The sequence below is a fragment of the Coregonus lavaretus genome (genome assembly GCF_964263955.1).
Source record: "Coregonus lavaretus genome assembly, chromosome: 1".
NCBI lineage: Eukaryota > Metazoa > Chordata > Actinopteri > Salmoniformes > Salmonidae > Coregonus > Coregonus lavaretus.
In genome coordinates, this window is record NC_139988.1 from 53,667,869 (window position 1) to 53,691,465 (window position 23,597).

The 23,597-nt window shown below is 43.3% G+C and overlaps 1 protein-coding gene across 1 annotated transcript; it reads right to left on the reverse strand.

The window, feature by feature from the left end:
- Positions 1-3,826: 3,826 nt before the first annotated feature.
- On the reverse strand, positions 3,827-22,072 carry LOC311130445 (rho-related GTP-binding protein RhoQ). Its single transcript, XM_084163171.1, has 5 exons — positions 21,543-22,072; positions 21,143-21,201; positions 6,704-6,868; positions 5,471-5,566; positions 3,827-5,180 (listed from the first exon to the last, which is right to left on the reverse strand). Exons 1-5 carry the CDS (start codon positions 21,682-21,684, stop codon positions 5,019-5,021), a joined length of 624 nt encoding a protein of 207 aa, XP_084019297.1. The 5' UTR covers positions 21,685-22,072; the 3' UTR covers positions 3,827-5,018.
- Between the last annotated feature and the right edge of the window lie 1,525 nt (positions 22,073-23,597).

Consider the following 23,597-nt stretch of genomic DNA (forward strand, 5'->3'; position numbering starts at 1 on the left):
TCTTTATATTATTGTAATCTTGTATTGTAAATAACCTTTAGTATAGGCCTAAACATTACCAATGGGGGGAAAAAAGTGACATGCTGGGAGAACGACCATGGTTTAGTTTCCTCCAAATTATTGATCAGTTATTATTCACTAACGTAACCTCTAATATGATAACCTATAGCAAGATGTGTGGTCAAATTATGAAAATGTATGGATAAATGCGGCAATCGATAAAAAAGTGCAAAGGATCACGCATGTTAAGCAAATACTATGGCTTTATAAAGGAATAAAGTGACAATCTAAAAGTAGCCTAAAGAGTCCTTATTGTAGCCTACATTATATTGGACAGAATATAATACAATTAAAAAAGACTACATTATAATACCACTGTATTACTTTCATATCTGATACAGCAACTGAAATCGACAATTCACCACCTGCCCACTGTTCATTATGGCTAGATCTAAAAGGTACAGGAGGAACATTAGGCCTCTACATTATACCTTGCCATACACTTGTCATGCACTGCGGCCTTCTGCTGCGACTCCATCACAGTCTGTCCCATGCTGCACCAATACATTTGTAGTTTAGTAAAAATTCAGCAATTACAGTCCTTGGCCTTTCTGTAGCCTACAATGTTTTCAAATTTTTGATTTTGCGCTGGCATTTGACAGGAGAACCCTTTTCCCCCTCATTCTGGACGATATCTCTTCATAAATCTCTTTATTTATATATATGGCCATTTTATTCAGAGCTGGACGCGGTATTGGAATGTGGCATCCGTCCACAGTGCCAATAGGCACTTGGTTTCTAATGAAGACCATGATCTTAATTCAGGAGGAATTGTAGAAGTATCATTGTCTATAATTATTTACTACCTCAACTGGCCAGTGTGATTTTTTTGAGAGGTTGGGACAAATGTGATTTTGGCCAAAGTTACACGCTTTCGTTGTCAGTCATTCGTACAAGCTGCATCTTTGACTACCTCGGGAGGTGGTCAGGAAGATCTAAATCACAAGCAGATCACAATGCGTCTTTTGATTGTCTACACCTGTCGACAAATGTGGGCACAATCTGAATGTGGACAAGATCAGGAACACAGACGAGAACACAACTAGGTATAAACGGGGCATAAGAAATGCCTGTGAGATGGTAACAGTCACCAGCAGTGAATTCATAGAAATATTGCTCCCGTCGAAAAAAACGATTCAAAAAAATCCTACCTGAATTACAAAAAGTCCTACATTGCAGATGTTTCATTGTTTCTAACAAAAGTTATGTGCCACCTTATTGACTGCAAAGTCTGGAAAGAAAAGGACTGAAGGTAGCAAAGGAAAGAGACACTTCACATGTAGCAATTCAAAACACTGAGTAGATGGCAATAATATTGTTTTAAATGGAAGTGAGGAAATGAAAGGAGAAAAGTAAGTGAGGAAACAGATTTAGGTTAGGAAATGAAGAAAAGGGAGATGGATAGGATAGGAAATTAAAATAAAATAAAGCGAGAAAAGAAGGAAAGTAAAAGATGAAAGGGTGGCAGGTGACCAGCAGGTGCCGCGGGTGACTGGCAGGTGACCGGCAGATGCGCTAGGTGACCGGCAGATGTGGCGGGTGACAGATGCAGTGGTTGACTGGCAGATGCGGCAGGTGACCGGCAACACCAATACCATAAGGAGATCAGGGTGCCTTTCCCCTATGGGGACAAACCGAAGAACCCTATATGGTTCTACTTACACTCTTAGAAAAAAAAGGTGCCATGTATACTGAACAAAAATATAAAAACGCAACAATTTCCAAGACTGAGTTACAGTTCATATAAGGAAATCAGTCAATTGAAATAAATTCATTAGGCCCTAATCTATGGATTTCACATGACTGGGATCTGTTGGTCACAGATATCTTTAAAAAAGGTAGGGACGTGGATCAGAAAACCAGTCAGTATCTGGTGTGACCACCATTTGCCTCATGCAGCGCGACACATCTCCTTCACATAGAGTTGATCAGGCTGTTGATTGTGGCCTGTGGAATGTTGTCCCACTCCTCTTCAATGGCTGTTGTCCCACTCCTCTTCAATGGCTGTGCGAAGTTGCTGGATATTGGCGGGAATTGGAACACGCTGTCGTACACGTCGATCCAGAACATCCCAAACATGCTCAATGGGTAACGTCTGGAGAGTATGCAGGCCATGGAAGAACTGGGACATTTTCAGCTTCCAGGAATTGTTGTACAGATCCTTGTGACATGGGGCCGTGCATTATCGTGAGGTGATAGCGGCGGATGAATGGTACGACAATGGGCCTCAGGATCTCATCACGTTATTTCTGTGCATTCAAATTGCCATCAATAAAATGCAATTGTGTTCGTTGTTCGTAGCTTATGCCTGCCCATACTATAACCCCACCGCCACCATGCGGAACTCTGTTCACAACTTTGACATCAGCAAACTGCTCGCCCACACGACACCATACACGTGGACTGCGGTTGTGAGTCCGGTTGGACGTACTGCCAAATTCTCTAAAATGACATTGGAGGCGGCTTATGGTAGAGAAATGAACATTCCTATTCTCTGGCAACAGCTCTGAAGGACATTACTGCAGTCAGCATGCCAATTGCACGCTCCCTCAAAACTTCAGACATCTGTGGCATTGTCTTGTGTGACAAAACTGCACATTTTAGAGTGGCCTTTTATTGTCCCCAGCACAAGGTGCACCTGTGTATTGATCATGCTGTTTAATCAACTTCTTGACATGCCAGGTGGATGGATTATCTTGGCAAAGGAGAAATGCTCACTAACAGGGATGTAAAAATATTTGTGCACAAAATGAGAGAAATAAGCTTTTTTTGCGTACGGAACATTTCTGGGATCTTTTATTTCAGTTAATGAAACCAACACTTTACAAGTTATATTTTTGTTCAGTATAAGTTGGGAGTCATTTTACAGCTTGCATAATGGTAGTTTCTATAACTAAATAGATTACAAAAACAAAATACAGAAAAATGACTTTACCTGATAGTTTGTCGGACGGAGATCTCTCTCGAGCTATCACCAGCTGTGTTTAGTACCTTAGATGCAGAGAATGTGATTGGCAGACGTGATCAGCAGAGATGGTGCCTGGATGCGAAAGTTGGATGGGCAGGGGCAATTTCATGAATATTCAGGAGTCTTAATATAGAACCCGCTGGGTGATTGGTTGAGCCTTCTTGAGTGTGACGTCACACAGATGCCCTACAGAGACGTCTGTTTAGCTAGATCGTGCCACCGGCATGAGCAGTTAGCGCCAAATGAACGACTTGGGAAACCCAGCTTCAGCTTGATCACCAAATTAATTGGGAAATAAATGAAAGCATCAGCAGCTAGCAACCAATCTATTTTAGTTTCACTGTCCGATCATTCAAAAAACGAGCCCACTAATTGTTATTTTTTACCTTTCCACAAACGGTCTGGTATGCGTTGCTTGATATGAGCAAGTAATCCCAAATGTATCAAAGAATATGGAATGCGTCCACGATTAGTTAGTGGCTACTGCCTGGCCAGTGACCTAGCTAGCTATATTTCAGTAAATAGCTAACCTCCTAAATGCGGTGGTCAGTGGATAAACTAAGTTGAAGCGTTGAAAATATTAATCTGAAAACTAACTAGTCGCCAGTTATTCTTGCCCGTAGTGTAATCATGTCGAACCAGTTGGCTAATGTAGCCTGTATGCCCATGAACTCCCAAGTCTTGATAGCTGTGTCTTTTCAAGAAGGCTCAATCTAAATCACCCGACGGGTTCTATGTCGAGATTCATGAATATTCATGTATTGCCCCCCGCCTTCCTACAGAGGACATTTTGCTACTTGGATAGTACACCAATTTATTATTGGTTTACAATTTAGTATTCCAGCTAGCGAACATTAAAAAGTATTTTGAAAAACTTTGCAAGAATTGACATTTCCAACAAACGGAAATGTGTTCAGAAGAAATAAATATACACAATATGTAAAAACCAGCTCCTCCCTCGACAGAGATCGATCATCTCGAAAACTAAAGCAGATAGCTTGCTACAGCCCACCACCTATTATTGTGGTGTAGAAAACGCAAACCATGATATTGATTTTTTAAAACTGTGCTTTAATGGACAGGGATAGGTATGTGGACTGTGCTTCATGTTGGTGCTGGAGATATGTTTGCGCCTCTCTCCCCACATCCCTGTATCCCATAAAGGTGTGTGCATTTGATTATTTCGGCACCATTGGGCTACCGACTAATATAAATCCATGTTTTTTTATATTAGCACTGCACGCTCAGCAAGAGGAGCAGATAGTGTCCTCAAATATGGGACCATAGAAACTCCCCATACTAGAGGGGATCAAAGTCTATTTATTTTTTTTTTACAGTATGTATGTATTTCATTGGTGGTGGTTAAGGTGAGTTACCCAACACATAATGTAAAGCACTTGTAGGCCTGATGGAAAGCGCTTTAAATAAATGCAATGCACCCATTCATTCATTTCTACGGCAGATAGTACAAAAAAAATACACATATCAGGAGTTAAATGGACACCATGATACCTCTGTGTTTTCTGACAGCTCGCAACATATTTTTGTACAGGAAAAGGATTTAAAAAAACTTTAAAATAACATACTTTTGAAGGAAAATAAGTCTTACTGAAGGGCGTTGTTGACCTGGGTATTGTGCTCTTTTGGTAGTAAAGCTGCCCCACAACTCCATTGGTCGACAGCAGGAGAGAAACAAAACCGCTCAACAGCCCTGAACTAAAAATAGGGTCCTCATTTGTCAATTTCGGTCCTTCAGTCGCCTTCTTATGACCTCTCCGTCTCTGTCATTCATTCTGGTTTGTATTATTCAGGCATGTATTCATTAGACACCAAATGGAAGAAAAACAGTCTGAAACAGGGTGGGGCTATCTGATCTGGTCCCAGAAAAAAATGCTTGTTTTTGTTTTCCGTTTTGACATGTTTTAAAAATGTTTTCTGTTGCATGCCCTAATGAATATGACCCAGGTGTTGTTGGATGTTCCCATCTCTCTCACGTGATGAGGCAGCAGTTGATACAGCGTGGCCCCAGTCTTCTCTTCAGGACTCCCTTCTTCCTTTTGGGGGTCAGGATAGCGATGATGGCCTCATCAAATACAGTTTTCAGTCCTTTCTGGGTGAGAGCCGAGCATTCCACGTAGACACACGCACCGATCTGAAGAGGAAGGGAGGGAAGGGCCAGGCTGTCACTCAAAACGATCAAGGAAAGGGTTAACCTCATCCCCAGGTTAGCTTAGGGAGGAAGTCTGGTGTTAGTCTAATAAAGGCTCAATCAACAAATGCCCACGACTGAAGAGATCCAAAGTTCATCATAACTGTCATAAATAATTGGTTTGATGCAGGACAACCCATCTAGTGTAGAGTAGGGTAAACCAACTGCCTTGTGGCCCATTTACGATCTCAATTCCTTCTGTAAACCTCTGCTGACCCCACAGTGATACGTACCTCCCTGGCTAGCTTCTGGCCCTGCTCTGTGGTGATGGGCTTCTCCTTCATGTCATTCAGTTTGGCAATGGTCTTGGGGTCGTCACGAAGGTCAATCTGAAACAGGGAGAGATAACACAAACACTTCCTGTCAGCACAGTCACAGCCAATCAGTGAGGCAGACAATAGGCTGCTTAAGAAACTTCTTCAGTTGAGTGAACAACTTGTTCATTCAACTATCTTCCCCATTTTCAAAGAGCACCTCGGGTCAGACTTCTGTAAGAGGTACTCCTCCTCTGTTTCACCATTCTTCAGCTGAGTTTCACTGTAGTATTCAAACAGAGAATGTTCCATCTAGAGAAATGTGCCATATTAGTCCAGTGCAGCATTTCCAAACCCAAACCCTGTTTCTCTATTCTCTTTTCTATAATTGTATTCCTTCATATGTTCTTGTGTGTTTGAATCTAACTTCAACCACGAGGCATTAGTCCCTTTTTTATTTTTATTTGAATGCAGAGCTGACACACAATGTCTGCCCGATCACGCTGTTCCTCTAGCACTCAATTAAAACTAATTAATCCTTTACCCGGCATATGCCCACTGATACGTGTAACAAACTCTTTATTGAGACAAACATTCATTAACACATCTGTGGTTGTGTTTGATTTGTGGCTCTGGTCTGTCTGAATTGATTTGGGTCCACATCAGTATGCAGTGTGACTGAGTTACGGTGGGACCGATAAAAGAGCAGTGAATATCAGCTGACAGAACGATAATATGCCCATGTTCTATTTCTGGTGGCCAGGGAACTGTTGGCGGATGGACACCCACAAGTGTGGTTTAAAAAGTGTCTGGACTGATCTCTTGGAAAGTATTTGAGAGCTGTGGCTCTAAATATTGAAGTCAACTAATACCAAAAAGCTAACATGTTCCATTTACTATTACTATTAAGTTCCATCTACCGTTAACATTTTTTAATGATTCGAAACTATACACCTATATTTCTTTATGCATGTTCGTGAATGGTCTTAAGAATAAAATAAACCAGAGTACAGTACATTTAAGTGGAGGTTCAGTTTTATAAATCGCCCCTCCCCTGTCAATGTGAAGTAGAGTGTGAGCATGAGTAAGGTGGACGAGGATAGAGCATGACAGGTGAATACAGCAGGCTCTGTGAAACTCAGCATGTGGAATGGCCAGGACAAAGTATAGAGACAGGTTCTAGGTGTGGTGGCTGTGGCTCGTTAGGCTCACCTGGGTGCCTATGAGGAGGTATGGGACACTGGGGGCATACTCCTGCAGCTCGGTGACCCACTCTTCCCTCACGTTCTGGAAACTGGCCGGGTTGACCACAGAGTAGCAGATGAGGAAGACGTCGGTCATGGGGTACGACAAAGGCCTCAAGCGGTCATAGTCCTCCTGGAAAAAGTGAAGGGAGGGTAATAAGAGAGAGACAAGTTAGGGGCGGGGAACAGGAGACACAGGGGAGAAAGAGAGTAACAGCCTTCCTTAGATCATATCCACCAAGAGATTACCACATCCTCTGAATTATTATTCATGAATTATTCAACCGTATGGAAAATGAGCTCCAAATGCAACCATCCTTATACCCCTCACTGAGGCTCTGAGGCAGAGAGGAGAGCGAACTTACACTGTGCTTATCTACTAGACTCCACCATGCACTGCCAAGCTACCAGGCTGTTTTATGGGAATAATGAACACTTTTATATGAAGGGAGTGATGAGCATGAAAAATAATGAGCGGATGTGCAGATTTCTACAGATGACCTTCATCAGACTTCTTCTTTTCTCTCTGTCACTCTCTGACTGTGGCCATTGGGCATTATTTCACATTAGCAGTACTTTACAGGAAGTATTGCGGAAGACATCAGACAAACTGCCATCTCCGATAGGCCTCAGTTTATTGTATGGAGCTAATAGCTAATTCACATACAACATGGTCGTGTTGCCGTAAATGAGATCAAGCATTTCCTCATCACTCCCTGATAACTACATCAGCACATATGAATATTCATGAGTTGTCTGACTTTAGGAGCATCCACAGCACACTCTGAATGACCAGACTTTATATACGTGGGCCATACACACCAAAATGACCAGAGTTTATACAAGTGATGCCGAGCGCACACATCAAGACTAGTTATGATATGATGGGCAAAGGTGGCAAGCTTGAAGAATGGAAATTAATGGGTCTTCTGTCATTAATATGACTTGTCTGATTAAGCTTAACAAACTAACTTAATCAACATTGCTCAAGTCAAGACCAGACTCACGAAAAATCAAAGTGAATTAAATTCTGTGCAATGGATCATTAAGAAGTCTTGGACAACCTTGTGGCGATGCCACCATAGTATCTGTTATTCCCACTTATGGTGAGCGCAGTGGTTTCAAGAACTGATGGAATTAAGAGAAAAAATAGCCTTCATGAAACCTAGCTGATGTCTTACAGAAAAAATGCTGATACTCTTCTTTCCAGTCCATTAAAAACTGTTTGTGAGAATACATGTCAGCATGTGTTCATGTGAATTCCCAAGTGTGTGTGTGTGTGTGTGTGTGTGTGTGTTAGAGCTGGAAGATATGGAAAAAAAATCCATATTGGGATAAATTGCCTGAATTTACATGATAACGATAAATAGAACGATACGTTTATAACATTAATGTGCACCACAGTTAATTTTTTGATCGTATGAAGGAGGAAGAAGGAAGTGTAAAAATGCAAGAGGGGCCAGTAAAGAAGTAAAACAGAGGAAGGAAAAGAGAAAGTAAACTGAAGAGGGTTTATATTGAGAAGCTAATAAAGGCCCTCAAGGCAGGGCAGATTCCAACCACTCTCCCCATACGCGTCCTTACATTTCTATCAGGGCAAGGCTTTTTATGGCATTTCTACTTGGCTGGTATGTGATCTCAGCTGTGAGCGAGTGTGTCAAGTCAGTGACATATGAGCGTCTATAATGTCAGTGAGTCACTCCCCCTCTTCCTCGGGCCCGGCAGCTGTGTCAGGGACACCTGTTCAGACCACAGGGAGAATAATGAGCGCAGGCACTACGCTTCATGGTCCAGACACAGAACTGTCTGAAGACTGCACTGTAAAGGGGTTACTGTGAATTTTACTGTTTCTTGGTTGCCAGTATGGATTAATATTTTCCCGAAAATCTACCAAGTACAAAACAGCGCAGAGAAGCGGGGGAAATGTTATAGCGGTATTTAGACATGCATAGGCGAGAGACGTGCTTTGATAGTGCAAGCCATGGATTACAGAATAAAGTGAGGAATTTTCATGCTAGACCGTAGTCAAGAGTAGTAGTAGTCCTCTGTCGCTCAGCTGGTAGAGCATGGCGCTTGTAACGCCAGGGTAGTGGGTTCGATCCCCGGGACCACCCATACGTAAAAATGTATGCACACATGACTGTAAGTCGCTTTGGATAAAAGTGTCTGCTAAATGGCATATTATAAGATTTTGGGTTTCAATGGGATTGGGACTGGATAGGAAAATAGCCTAGGCTCTAGGACAAGAGAAGATACAATTTTCCCTCATGCCTCTGAATTGTTAACAGAAGCCTATGTAGTGAATTGTGCATAGGCCTATCAAATTTGTGACTGTCTGAAGAGTCACAATGACAGCTAAAAGAGGCACACGTTTTTTGTAGTCTATACAGCGCATTCGGAAAGTATTCAGACCCCTTGACATTCTCCACATTGTTACGTTACAGCCTTATTATAAAATGGATTAAATATTTTTTTCTCTCTTATCTACACACAATACCACATAATGACAAAGTGAAACAGGTTTTTAGAAATTCTTCCAAATGTATGAAAAAAAAAAAAAACGTATTCAGACCTTTTGCTATGAGACTCGAAATTGAGCTCAGGTGCATCCTGTTTCCACTGATCTTCCTTGAGATGTTTCTACAACTGGATTAGAGTCCACCTATGGTAAATTCAATTGATTGAACATAATTTGGAAAGGCACATATCTGTCTATATAAGGTCACGCAATTGACAGTGCATGTCAGAGCAAAAACCAAGCCATGAGGTCGAAGGAATTGTCTGTAGAGCTCTGAGACAGGATTGTGTCGAGGCACAGATCTGGGGAAGGGTACCATACCACTTCTGTAGCATTGAAGGTCCCCAAGAACACAGTGGCCTCCATCATTCTTAAATGGAAGAAGTTAGGAACCACCAACTCTTCCTAGAGCTGGCCGCCCAGCCAAACTGAGCAAAATCGGGGAGAAGGGCCTTGGTCAGGGAGGTGACCAAGAACCCGATGGTCAGTCTGACAGAGCTCCAGAGTTCCTCTGTGGAGATGGGAGAATCTTCCAGAAGGACAACCATCTCTGCAGCACTCCAACAATCAGGCCTTTATGGTAGAGTGGCCAGACGGAAGCCACTCCTCAATAAAAGGCACATGACAGCCCGCTTGGAGTTGTCTCAGACCATGAGAAACAAGATTCTCTGGTCTGATGAAACCAAGATTGAACTCTTTGGCCTGAGTGCCAAGCGTCACGTCTGGAGGAAACCTGGCACCATCTTTACGGTGAAGAATGGTGGTGGCAGCATCATGCTGAGGGGATCTTTTTCAGCGGCAGGGACTGGGAGACTAGTCAGGATCGAGGGAATGATGAACGGAGCAAAGTACAGAGAGATCCTTGATGAAAACCTGCTCCAGAGCGCTCAGGACGTTCCAAGATGGCGAAGTAGTGCAGTCCTGTTTCTGTCGTGTGTCTGTAAATAGCCTGTAAATACCTTGTTTTTTTGTATTTTTCGTACCTATTTCCCTATCAGACTTTTCATCCTTCTACAAAACATACTTTCCTGCAACCCGCCTCACTCAATGTGGAACGGATTCTATTATTGACTTACCTTTTATCTAGAATCTCCAGTGAAACTAGCTAGCCAGCTAGCCAGCTAACTAGCTACTTGCTATTAGCCATAGCTAGCGGTGTTTCACCCAGAACATTGGATTTTTTTCTGCGGGATTAATTTTAATCACTGGACATTGATCACCGGATATTCGGCCAGTCTGCACAGCGCGTTATCGACCCAGAACATATCAGTTTTTCCGCCGGAATCATTGAATCACTGGACCTTTAACTCCGGATTCGTCGCTACCAGCTAGCTACAACAAAACGGACGCTGTGGTCTGGCTAATTATCCTGAGCTAGGCCCATCTCCCGGCTATCTACCTCTCTGTCAACCGGACGGGACCACCTAGTGTTGATACGGAGCCCCGCCGATCCTACACGACTGGTCTGCCGACGAAATCGTCTGATGTGGTTACGACGTTAACCACGAAGATTCCATCCATCTGCTAGCCCTGGCCCGTTAGCCGTGGCCTCTTACTCACTAGTACTTCACCACCGGACCTTATGATAACTCAGCTATACAGCTGATATCTGCTGGACTGTTCCTTTTTACGGTACTACATCCTGTTTATGTTTAGCCTCAGCCCAAACATGGTTAGTTTATTGTTGTTTCGGTTATTTCTAATTGTACTATATCACTGTAGACCCCCCAGCCTAGCTAAACCTGCCTTAGATAGCTCCTTTGCCCCTCCCCCAATACACGCGGAGACCGACTCAATTGATGCCTCCAGCGATGCTATCTCTTTCATTGTTACCCAACGCTTAGGTTTACCTCCACTTTACTCATATCCTTCCATATCCTTGTCTGTACATAATGCCCTGAATCTTTTCTATAACACCCGGAAATCTGCCCCCTTTATTCTATGTACCCAACGCACTAGAAGACCAGTTCTTAAAGCCTTTAGCCGTATCCTTATTCTAGTCCTCCTCTGTTCCTCTGGTGATGTAGAGGCTAACCCAGGCCCTGCAGCCCTCAGTATCACTCCTACTCCCCAGGCGCTATCATTTGATGACTTCTGTAATCGCAAAAGTCTTGGTTTCTTGCACATAAATATCAGAAGTCTACTTCCTAAGTTTGAGTTATTCACTGCGTTAGCACACTCTGCCAACCCTGATGTTCTAGCAGTGTCTGAATCCTGGCTCAGGAAGGCCACCAAAAATTCTGAAATTTCCATCCCCAACTATAACATTTTCCGTCTAGATAGAACTGCCAAAGGGGGTGGAGTTGCAATCTACTGTAGAGATAGCCTGCAGAGCTCTATCATACTATCCAGGTCTGTGCCCAAACAGTTTGAGCTTCTACTTCTAAAAATCCACCTTTCCAGAAATAAGTCTCTCACTGTTGCCGCTTGCTACAGACCCCCCTCAGCCCCCAGCTGTGCCCTGGACACCATATGTGAATTGATTGCCCCCCATTTATCCTCAGAGTTTGTACTGCTTGGTGACCTAAATTGGGATATGCTTAATACCCCAGCCATCCTACAATCCAAGCTAGATGCCCTCAACCTCACGCAAATTATCAACGAACCTACCAGGTACAACCCTAAATCCGTAAACATGGGTACCCTCATAGATATCATCCTGACTAACATACCCTCTAAATACACCTCAGCTGTCTTCAACCAGGATCTCAGCGATCACTGCCTTATTGCCTGCGTCCGTAACGGGTCCGCGGTCAAACGACCACCCCTCATCACTGTCAAACGCTCCCTAAAACACTTTAGCGAGGAGGCCTTCCTAATTGACCTGGCCCAGGAATCCTGGATGGATATAGATCTCATTCCGTCAGTAGAGGATGCCTGGTTGTTCCTTAAAAGTAATTTCCTCTCAATCTTAAATAAACATGCCCCATTCAAAAAATACAGAACTAAGAACCGATATAGCCCCTGGTTCTCCTCAGACTTGACTGCCCTTGACCAGCACAAAAACATCCTGTGGCGTACAGCATTAGCATCAAATAGCCCCCGCGATATGCAACTTTTCAGGGAAGTTAGGAACCAATATACACAAGCAGTCAGGAAAGCAAAGGCTAACTTTTTCAAACAGAAATTTGCATCCTGTAGCACTAACTCCAAAAAGTTTTGGGACACTGTAAAGTCCATGGAGAATAAGAGCACTTCCTCCCAGCTGCCCACTGCACTATCTACACCGATAAATCTACAATAATCGAGAATTTCAACAAGCATTTTGCTACAGCTGGCCATGCTTTCCATCTGGCTACCACTAACCCGGCCACCAACTCTGCACCCTCTGCTGCAACTTGCCCATGCCCCCCCCCGCTTCTCCTTCACACAAATTCAGACAGCTGATGTTTTGAAAGCGCTGCAAAATCTGGACCCCTACAAATCAGCTGGGCTAGACAATCTGGACCCTTTCTTTCTAAAACTAGCCGCTGAAATTGTCGCTACCCCTATTACTAGTCTGTTCAACCTCTCTTTCATAACGTCTGAGATCCCCAGAGATTGGAAAGCTGCCGCGGTCATCCCCCTCTTCAAAGGGGGTGACACTCTAGATCCAAACTGCTACAGACCTATATCCATCCTGCCCTGCCTTTCGAAAGTATTCGAAAGCCAAGTTAACAAACAGATCATCGACCATTTCGAATACCACCGTACCTTCTCCGCTATGCAATCCGGTTTCCGAGCTGGTCACGGGTGCACCTCAGCCACGCTCAAGGTCCTAAACGATATTATAACCGCGATTGATAATAGACAGTACTGTGCAGCCGTCTTCATCGACCTGGCCAAGGCTTTCGACTCTGTCAACCACCGCATTCTTATTGGCAGACTAAATAGCCTTGGTTTCTCAAATGACTGCCTCGCCTGGTTCACCAACTACTTCTCAGATAGAGTTCAGTGTGTCAAATCGGAGGGCCTGTTGTCTGGACCTATGGCAGTCTCTATGGGGGTGCCACAGGGTTCAATTCTTGGGCCAACACTTTTCTCCGTGTATATCAATGATGTCGCTCTTGCTGCTGGTGACTCTCAGATCCACCTCTACGCAGACGACACCATTTTGTATACATCTGGCCCTTCATTGGACACTGTGTTAACAAACCTCCAAACGAGCTTCAATGCCATACAACAATCCTTCAGTAGCCTCCAACTGCTCTTAAACACTAGTAAAACTAAATGCATGCTCTTCAATCGAACGCTGCTGGCACCCGCCCACCCGACTAGAATCACCACTCTCGACGGGTCTGACCTAGAGTATGTGGACAACTACAAATACCTAGGTGTCTGGTTAGACTGTAAACTCAACTTCCAGACTCACATAAAGAATCTCCAATCCAAAGTTAAATCTAGAATCGGCTTCCTATTTCGCAATAAAGCCTCCTTCACTCATGCTGCCAAACATGCCCTCGTAAAACTGACTATCCTACCGATCCTTGACTTCGGCGATGTAATTTACAAAATAGCCTCCAACACTCTACTCAGCAAATTGGATGTAGTCTATCACAGTGCCATCCGTTTTGTCTCCAAAGCCCCATACACTACCCACCACTGTGACCTGTACGCTCTTGTTGGCTGGTCCTCACTACATGTTCGTCGTCAAACCCACTGGCTCCAGGCCATCTATAAATCACTGCTAGGCAAATCCCCGCCTTATCTTAGCTCATTGGTCACCATAGCAGCACCCACCCGTAGTCTGCGCTCCAGCAGGTATATCTCACTGGTCATTCCCAAAGCCAACACCTCCTTTGGCCGCCATTCCTTCCAGTTCTCTGCTGCCAATGACTGGAACGAATTGCAAAAATCTCTGAAGCTGGAGACTCTTATCTCCCTCAATAACTTTAAGCATCAGTTGTCAGAGCACCTTACCGATCACTGCACCTGTACACAGCCCATCCGAAATTAGCCCACCCAACTACCTCATCCCTATATTGTTATTTATTTTGCTCTTTTGCACCCCAGTATCTCTATTTGCACATAATCTCTTGCACATCTAGCATTCCAGTGTTAATACTATTGTAATTATTCTGCACTATAGCCTATTTATTGCCTTACCTCCATAACTTGCTACATTTGCACACACTGTATATATATTTTCTGTTGTATTTCTGACTTTATGTTTTTTTTTTTTACCCCATATGTAACTCTGTGTTGTTTTTATTGCACTACTTTGCTTTATCTTGGCCAGGTCGCAGTTGTAAATGAGAACCTGTTCTCAACTGGCTTACCTGGTTAAATAAAGGTGAAATAAAATAAATAAATAAAAGGACCTCAGACTGGGGCGAAGCTTCACCTAACAGGACAAAGACCCTAAGCACACAGCCAAGGCAACGCAGGAGTGGCTTCGGGACAAGTGTCTGAATATCCTTGAGTGGCCCAGCCAGAGCCCGGACTTGAACCCGATCGAACATCTCTGGAGAGACCTGAAAATAGCTGTGCTGCGACGTGCCCCATCCAACCTGACAGAGCTTGAGAGGATCTGCAGAGAAGAAATGGGAGAAACTCCCCAAATACAGGTGTGCCAAGCTTGTAGCGTCATACCCAAGAAGACTCGAGGCTGTAGTCGCTGCCAAAGGTGCTTCAGCAAAGTACTGAGTAAAGGGTCTGAATAGTTATGTAAATGTGATATTTCCGTTTATTTTTAATACATTTGCAGAAATTTCTAAAAACCAGTTTTTGCTTTGTCATTATGGGGTATTGTGTGTAGATTGAAGAGGAAAAACAACAATTTTATCCATTTTAGAATAAGGCTGTAACGTAACAAAATGTGGAAAAAGTCAAGGACCCTGAATACTTTCCGAATGCACTGTATATAGGAGTTTTCTGTAGGGTTTATTAATGGCATTCAGGTCGCGTGTGCAGTCCGGCAATGTCAATTGTGCGTGTGCTTTGAATTTATGGCGACTTTGTGTGAAGTAAATAAACTGGGCTAAAGGCTTCCATGTGACAAACTGTTTGGATAATGTGCCATTTAGTTTTTTGCTAATCTGCTGCTGCGAATGTTGTGTATTTTGTGGAATTGCATTAGTGCGACATTGAGGAAATGTTTTACTTCCCAGGTCTTGTAAATGTAAATGTCTTGTCATTTAATTATTTCGGGAAATGTGAAGAGTGATCCCGGACAGTCCCAGGATCCCGGTTACCCATGTTAATCCCTAGTTGCCAGCTAGTTACTGTATTTCATATTACAGTACTTCACCAAAACTGTCTGAGCATTTCCCAACACGAGATGAACCATGTAGAATAGAGTGCTAGTTCCATCTGAGTTATCATATTCAAGGTGATTACATCACATTCCATATCATGGCGCATTAGACCTATGATGGTCAATGGTGAAACAGTTTAAAACATCCATCAGCAGCCTCTAGCTGTAGTGTTCAAATGAACATGAAATGTCTGGTGCTCTCATTGGTGGTTCTCCCGAGTGGCGCAGTGGTCTAAGGCACTGCATTGCAGTGCTAGCTGTGCCACTAGAGATCCTGGTTCGAATCCAGGCTCTGTCATAGCCGGCTGCGACCGGGAGACCAATGGGGCGGCGCGCAATTGGCCCAGCGTCGTCCAGGGTAGGGGAGGTAATGGCCGGCAGGGATGTAGCTCAGTTGATAGAGCATGGCGTTTGCAACGCCAGGGTTGTGGGTTTGATTCCCACAGGGGGTATGAAAAAAAAAAACGTATGCATTAACTGTAAGTCGCTCTGGATAAGAGCATCTGCTAAATGACTAAAATGTAATGTAAAAATGTGTTCAAAGGGGCATGACACGTCTAGCTACCTCCCATTGGGGTTCAGCTCAGTGGAGGGGAACAAGGCCCAGCAGCAGAGCAGAGCCCATTTTACTCTCTACCCCCTGCAGGGATGTCTAGGGGTCACTGGGTCACATCTCAGGGAGGTCACCGAGTCAAACTTAACGAGGCACTGTACAAAACAACAGGAGGGGGGATAGTCACAGAAGAGTGATGGAAGGATGTGCAACTGAGTGTGAAGAGTGTGAGTGCAGAAGGGAATGAGCAAATTAGGAGCTGAGCAGCAACAAAGGGAGAGCGTGAAGAGACCGATCCCAGGGGGACGCCGTGTTGCCATGGGTACTACAACAGCACTTAACATCCACTTCCTGCTTTCTCCTCATATCCACAGAAGCAATGCTATGCTAGCTTGCTATGATGAGTGCATCAGCCAGGGAGAGGATTAATTAATAAATAAATAAGACTCTCCATTCCTTCTGTTCTTGGCCCACATATTCAAGAGCGAAGAGATGTGATCTAACATGTTACGTGTAGACCTATGGAATATACGGGTGGTGTAATAAGCAATACCCAGACAAAAACATAGGGCAAGGCAGATAGAATACAGTGACACACCTTACTGTATGCTAGCGCACTGTCAATGACTGTTAATGATGTCATACAATGGGGTCACATGTGAGGAGAGTGACAGCACAATTGCTTAAAAATACATAATCTCCTTGTCTCCTCCCCTTCATCTGACTTCAAGAGACTTGACAGGTGAAAACAATATGGTGGAAGCTCATCTTTAGGCTGGCTTTCACCTGGTCTGTTCTTCCAGATCAGAGTGATGAAGAAGAGGCGAAGAGAATATGGATTTTTAAGGCAATTGAGACAGAGCCTATGTCTGCACAGCATTATTTTCTCTTTGAGCAAATGGTTCATCATCTTCCCTTATGAAACAGCTGAGGATTCTGGGAGCTTCAGCTCTGCCAGGTACATAAATATTAAACGGTCCATGGAGCCAATAAAACATGTGTAATGCAGAGCATGAGGTGGGGACTGTAGCAGGAGAGTGTGAATTGGCAGGTGGGTGGCTGGGTTAGACAAGGTTCCTCAACAGAGAGAGGTACAGTATTAAGCATTGTATTCTTCTACATCCCCCGCCTGAGCCTCCTAAGGATGCATTACAGGATTCCAGAGCAGATTTGCAGTTTTCCGCTCCCCTTTACTCCGTTTTTTCCCCTTTCTCTCAGCCAGCCCCTCGGTCTCGCTCGCTTCCTCTTTCCCCGCCGTCTCCCTCGCTTCCTCTCCATCTCTTGGTTTCCCTCCCTCTCGCTCTCTGGCACTCCCTTCTTTGATCAGATGCTGAAGCTATAAACATTACCAGCTGGCTTTGTGCTCAGCCTAAAGAAGTCAGCCAGGGTGGGGGTGGAGGATTGGAGGACTGGAGGGGCTGCGTTTGAAGGGAAGTAACTCTACTCTCTGTGGCCTCGGCGCCCACAGTCGACATCTGGGAAACTTCTCCATTTCACAGTCCTGAATCAGCTAAAACAAAAAGGCTCTAGACATGGAATTGCAATCACACACAAAGGGGTAAACAAAAAGCAGTGTGAATCACTACTGATTAGTCGTTTTACGATCATATAGTTTCTCTGAAGAATGAGTTATGGCAGCTACAGATTTAAGTGGGAATAATGATTTGGAGTAGGTGGAAACAATAGGAACTGTAATTTGCTACACATGTACTTATATTGTATTAATGAACAAACAATAGGCCTATTGTACTATTTCTCAACCTCAAATCTATTCACATTTCACCGGGCGGATAATGTTTCAGTTCAAGACCTTGTTTGGACTTCACACAGCTAAATCAGGTTCAGAGGAGAGTGTTAACAATTCATCACTGCATATGACATGCCTTAGCTTCAGACCCAGCTTCAGTGAGTATGTGCTCTTACAAAAAAAAATCCACACAAAAACAAAATCGGTGTATCACATATGAGGATTCGACAGGATCACCAATACTCACTGAAGAACAAATCAATAGCATCTGTTGGAGACAGACAGGTAGCGTGGCGAATGAGGTGAGCTCTCTGGTCATTCTCGCTTCTCTTCTTCGCGAAGAGCATTACCCTCTAAGCGCTCCCCTGCACGACTGGATCCCTGGTTTGAACCGTGAAGGATATCGTTGCCGGGCGTACGTCTTTAGACCCCGTCGAAAGGTTGAGTAATGACCGAAAGTTTTTGCTTTGTGTACAAACTGCAGTCTCCGTTGGTAGCTAGCTTCATGGCTAGCTATTGTGACTCGGTTAGCCCATGCTGCAAGACTTCGGCTAACTAGGCTAGCTCCCGTGTAGCTCAGTTGGTAGAGCATGGCGTTTGCAACGCCAGGGTTGTGGGTTCGTTTCCCACGGGGGACCAGTATGAAAAAATATATATATGCACTCACTAACTGTAAGTCGCTCTGGATAAGAGCGTCTGCTAAATGACTAAAATGTAAATGTAAAAGCTAACCTGCACACACGGTAGCATTGCTAGCTCCCTTCTCTCATATAGCTTAACCTACGTTCACCCGTTGCGTTAAATAGACAAACTATCTCAGCAAAACGGCTCCTTCAGTCGCAGGAGCAAACTCTGCCCCCACGTGTTTCCCTTCAGCCATCACTGAGCTAGCTACGGCAAACCTTCACAACCATCCCAGGACAAGCTTAGTCCAGCACTCAAACCCCCACGTTCTTGTGCTTGCGGTTCCATGATTGCGGTGAAGGATTTCCACTCTCAATGCATCAAATGGTATACTTTAAAAGCTAGTATACTTTAAATGCCCGGATGTCATACTCATTTCGGCTTTGACAACAGCTGATCAATTAGATATGGGGATGCGCTACCGAAATCAACGAATAGCAGGAAACAACGCAATCACGCATGACACATTCTCAGTATGCGAAAATCGAGTATGGTTTAAATTAGGGTTGGGCCGATATATGATTAAAGTGAATATCGCGATATTTGACATTGATGATATATCGTATAGTCTTGCACGTCACTCTATTTGATCGCTTTCAACTCAAAACGGTGCAGTTTTATCAGTTAGACTGTATGAATATGTTGAAAATGAAGCCTTATGTTTTGCCATTCTAAGGTTATTTAATTAGAATGGGACTATAATATCGTAAATAAGCACAATTGCAGTCTGGAAATATCTAGTTATTAACGGTGCGAAACGATTATATTGGATATAGCGATATTTGGAGTAGTATATCGTAGAAGAGGTCTCCCCAAATGTCCCCCAACCCTAGTTTAAATGCCAGGATGTTATACTCATTTCGGCCATTTTCCACAGTGCATTGAAAGAGGAAGGCTGCGAGTGATAGGCCATAGTTCTCTTCAAGTAGCAAAATAACAAAACTAGGCTTGTTAATCGGGAAGATGCCCGAAGCTTCTGTGGTGGTGTTCAAATGTAGGCTAAGTAGTTTTTGTTCTCCTTAAAATGATCACGAGTATTGCATCGTAGGCTACATCTTTGAAAACAGACTAACTGGATTTCTGTTTTCGCACTGAAAAGTGTATTGTTGTCTTGGCCTTCGTCAGAGTTTTTTAACTAAATACTAAACCATCTTTTGATTTCTGAATGTGTCGGCACCGGGGACTCTGGACGTGGCTGTGTTATTGATGTCATGTTAATCAGGCCTTTTGATTTGAACACATTGATTGTTTTAGTTTTGTAGGCTAGGCTACCTATTTAATAAATGGATCAAGCCTTACCAGTCATTCTCATCTCGTTCCCAATGATCAGTGCTTTAGTTTATTATGTTGCTGTCCAGCGGTTCTGAATTTGCTATGCAGTTTTGGTGTACTATGTAATGAACTTATCCTCTGAGGTAACTCTGGGTCTTCCTTTCCTGTGGCGGTCCTCATGAGAGCCAGTTTCATCATAGCGCTTGATTGCTTTTGCAACTGCACTTGAAGAAACTTTCAAAGTTATTGAAATGTTCCAGATTGACTGACCTTCATGTCTTAAAGTAACGATGGACTGTCGTTTCTCTTTGCTTATTTGAGCTGTTCTTGCCATAATATGGAGTTGGTCTTTTACCAAATAGGGCTATCTTCTGTATACCAACCCTACCTTGTCACAACACAACTGATTGGCTCAAACGCATTAAGAAGGCAAGAAATTCCACAAATTAATGTTTAACAAGGCACACCTGTTAATTGAAATGCATTCCAGGTGACTATCTCATGAAGCTGGTTGAGATAATGCCAAGAATATGCAAAGCTGTCATCAAGGCAAAGGGTGGCTACTTTGAAGAATCTAAAATATATTTAGATTTGTTTAACACTTTTTTGGTTACTACATTATTCCATATGTGTTATTTCATAGTTGAGATGTCTTCACTATTATTCTACAATGTAGAAAATAGTAAAAATAAAGAAAAACCCTGGAATGAGTAGGTGTGACCAAACTTTTGACTGGTATTGTATACATGTTACAGCACTTTGGTTTCACTAATAAATATATTGAAATGGAACAAAATGATCCGTTTCTGTCTTCAGCCATTTAAAAAAAAGACAGATGGGCTATATGGTCTACTACAGTATAGGTCGAATGTGATAGTCTGCCTATAACCAGCCTGAGTATTCTATTCAGTTTAGAGAAATTAATCAAATTAATGCGATGCATGTCTGTTGAATTTGGACAAATTCAACTGCACTCGACCCGCCCCACCTACTCAGCCAATCAGGAGCAGATACCGAGGCATACTGCATACTTTTTACTAAACGGTACGTGCTAAATAGTATGCGACGATAAGTAAATAGTATGCAGTTTATGTATGTAATATGTATTCGGACTGCCAGTGACAACATCCCTACTAGACACTGGACATAAGACCCCTGTTCCTCACATAATAGACCCATTGAAATGCTTCGCTAGGCCTAAAACCACTGTCTATCACAGACCAGACTTGAAACTAGAGCAATGTGTAAACCACACCTGTTGCAGCTTAGAGTCTGGTCAGAATTTCAAGCTTGCGGGTGTGTCCAGAGCACCATTGGTTAACAGTACATGGGGATAGGTTGTGTCCTTGGATGTGGCATGCTTGGCATGCAGCCAGAGTTAAAATAAACCCACTGTACCTGACCAGCTGTGTCGTACAATCCCAATAAGTACTGCTTCCCGCCAACGTTGACACTCACTGCAAAGCAATGGAAAAGTATAGTTTAGAAGGGTGGGGGGGGGTCTCGGAGCCAAACAAGTGGCTTTGATTACAGAAACAGATGTATTCCTATGCAATCTGAGCCAAAAAGTAAGCAAAACATTCGAATATACACTTCACCTTCTCCTAAACATTGGATTTTGGTAGACTATCCAAGCAAATTGGCATAGAGATTAAACTCATGCAACTATAACTAGGCTACTGAAAGAATGATGTCAGCTTTTATAATTAACGATTGGCTAATTGGTAATGGTTCCATTCGAGACAACACCCATATGTATGATAATGTATGATCATTACATGCTCCAAAGTCCCCTTACCTGCATAATGGTCAAACACAGTGGGCACATACTCCTCTGGAAAGGCGTCGTTGGCATAGCTCATCAACAGACACGTTTTGCCCACAGCACCGTCTCCAACCACAACGCATTTCAACATAATAGTGCCGGTTCCGTTTGCCATGATGATCCTATCATCACCATCATCCTCCGACGCCCTGTTTTCCTGAGATGCACGGCGATCCCCACACCACGGGCATCACCAGAGTCAAGAGTCCGACTGCGCGACGCACCGAAACCAATGGAAATTCAATTTCTTCTCATCGCCACCGTGTTGGCTTAAATTAGTTTCCTTTCTACCCTGCATACACAAACTGCACATACACTGTGTAGGGTGGCTATCTACCGGTTCAGCAAAGTCTATAAAGTCCCTGCGGTCGATACGGCGTCACTCCCGTCTCCCGCCCTGTCGGTGATGTCTTTGCAAGACACGCGCTTGGAAGCCCACTGCCGAGCTTGTTCCCCAGTTCGCCCCTTGACTCTCCGTCCCTCGCCTAAATTGCATTGGCACTATAGACAAGGTAGGTTCGCTTGTTGTAGAGGCGGGGCTATATCCGAGACCAAGGGGCTCTGGTAAAAATCCACAGATTGTGGATAGTTTATTGATTTTAGTATACTTCTTTGTAAAATTATATTTGTCATCGTTCTTACATTTGATTTGCATCTTTAGACAAACATGTTTTGGCATATACCTTATGCATAATGGTGTTCGATTTAGAGACTTTCTCTATTACTTTCCTGATAAATCCAAAATTATTACAAAATTGCACAAAATCATTAGCTCTGATTATACTGCCTAGATCTGCATTAGCCAAAGTATGACAATGTCATGATGACCTGAAGATTTAGACTAAGTGAGAGGTCTGGGGGTCTCCAGTAAGATATGGTCGTTGGCGATGGATGAGAGAGTGGAAGGGAGTTATTGCGAGGATCCGGCAGATGGAGACAACACAGGAGGGAGTGGATGCTGTGAAAATACAGTAGAAGAAGAGATGGCTTGACCTCTGTGTTGCACTCATCTTCATTACCTTTCTCAAGAGGAGGAGGAAGAACAAGCAAACAAATGAACACACATGCACAGGCACACACAGACAGACACAAACACACACCTGTGTTTCTGATAGTGGTGGGAACAGCTGTCTCGTTAAACATGTTTGTCCCAGCAAACATTTGATGGCCTGGACTTCTCTCTCATATTATATTTCCATTTGATATCATATGTCACATGTGCACATATGCATACATTCCCACCCCACAACAACCCTACAGTTCATGTCCACTTTGTTGATAGTCCCTAGCCAGATGTCTACGGTCCAATCAGAATCAGGGGGCGTGGCTAAGAAGAGCTGAGAAGATGTGCCTTTGAACCTTCAGTGTAGCCCTATCATCACATTTTGACAGTTGCTGCAGCTGTCACATGACCAAACAATTACCTCATACTTGCTGTTAAAATCATGTAACTTATTAGATGTTACATATGAGCCAATCAGAGAAGAGAAGCAACAGTCTTTAGTCAAATTCCAAATGAGACTATCTGCATTGCCTTTATGTAATCTATAATGAATGCACATAAAATGCATATATTAATTTAGCCTACTGTATATGAACTGTATATAATACATTGCTTCATTTTACCCAGATGTATAAGCTAGGTTACTGGTGTAAGTTTGATGTTGGTAAGCTACATGAGTTCATTAGTGAGCTGCTGACCTTATTTCCCAGTGGATGACATTTAATATCAACTGTCTATTTTTGTAACCAGACTAGGTTTAAAGGTGAAGGCATCTGTAAAAGACATGGCTTGCCTTTTATCCTGTCCCAGTAGTTCCTTTTTGACTGTTTGTAGAGAACATTTACTTGAAATTAAATGTGCATGCAAATTAATCAAAATCTGTGTCTCAGTATCTACGGTAACTGATAACAGTCTCCAGCACTTCATTTGGATCGGTATGCTCTTCTATCATATTTCTAGATAATACCTTTTTTCATGTCACATGTGCACACAAATACATGCACAGACACGCACATGCACGTACG

Coding starts and splice junctions, on each gene's coding strand:
- LOC311130445 (XM_084163171.1), bottom strand. CDS start 21,684: ATGGCAAACGGAACCGGCACTATTATGTTGAAATGCGTTGTGGTTGGA. Junction 21,202..21,542: donor TGTGTTTGACCATTATGCAG/GTAAGGGGACTT, acceptor ATTGCTTTGCAG/TGAGTGTCAACGTTGGCGGG. Junction 5,181..5,470: donor GCCAGAAGCTAGCCAGGGAG/GTACGTATCACT, acceptor CTTCCTCTTCAG/ATCGGTGCGTGTGTCTACGT.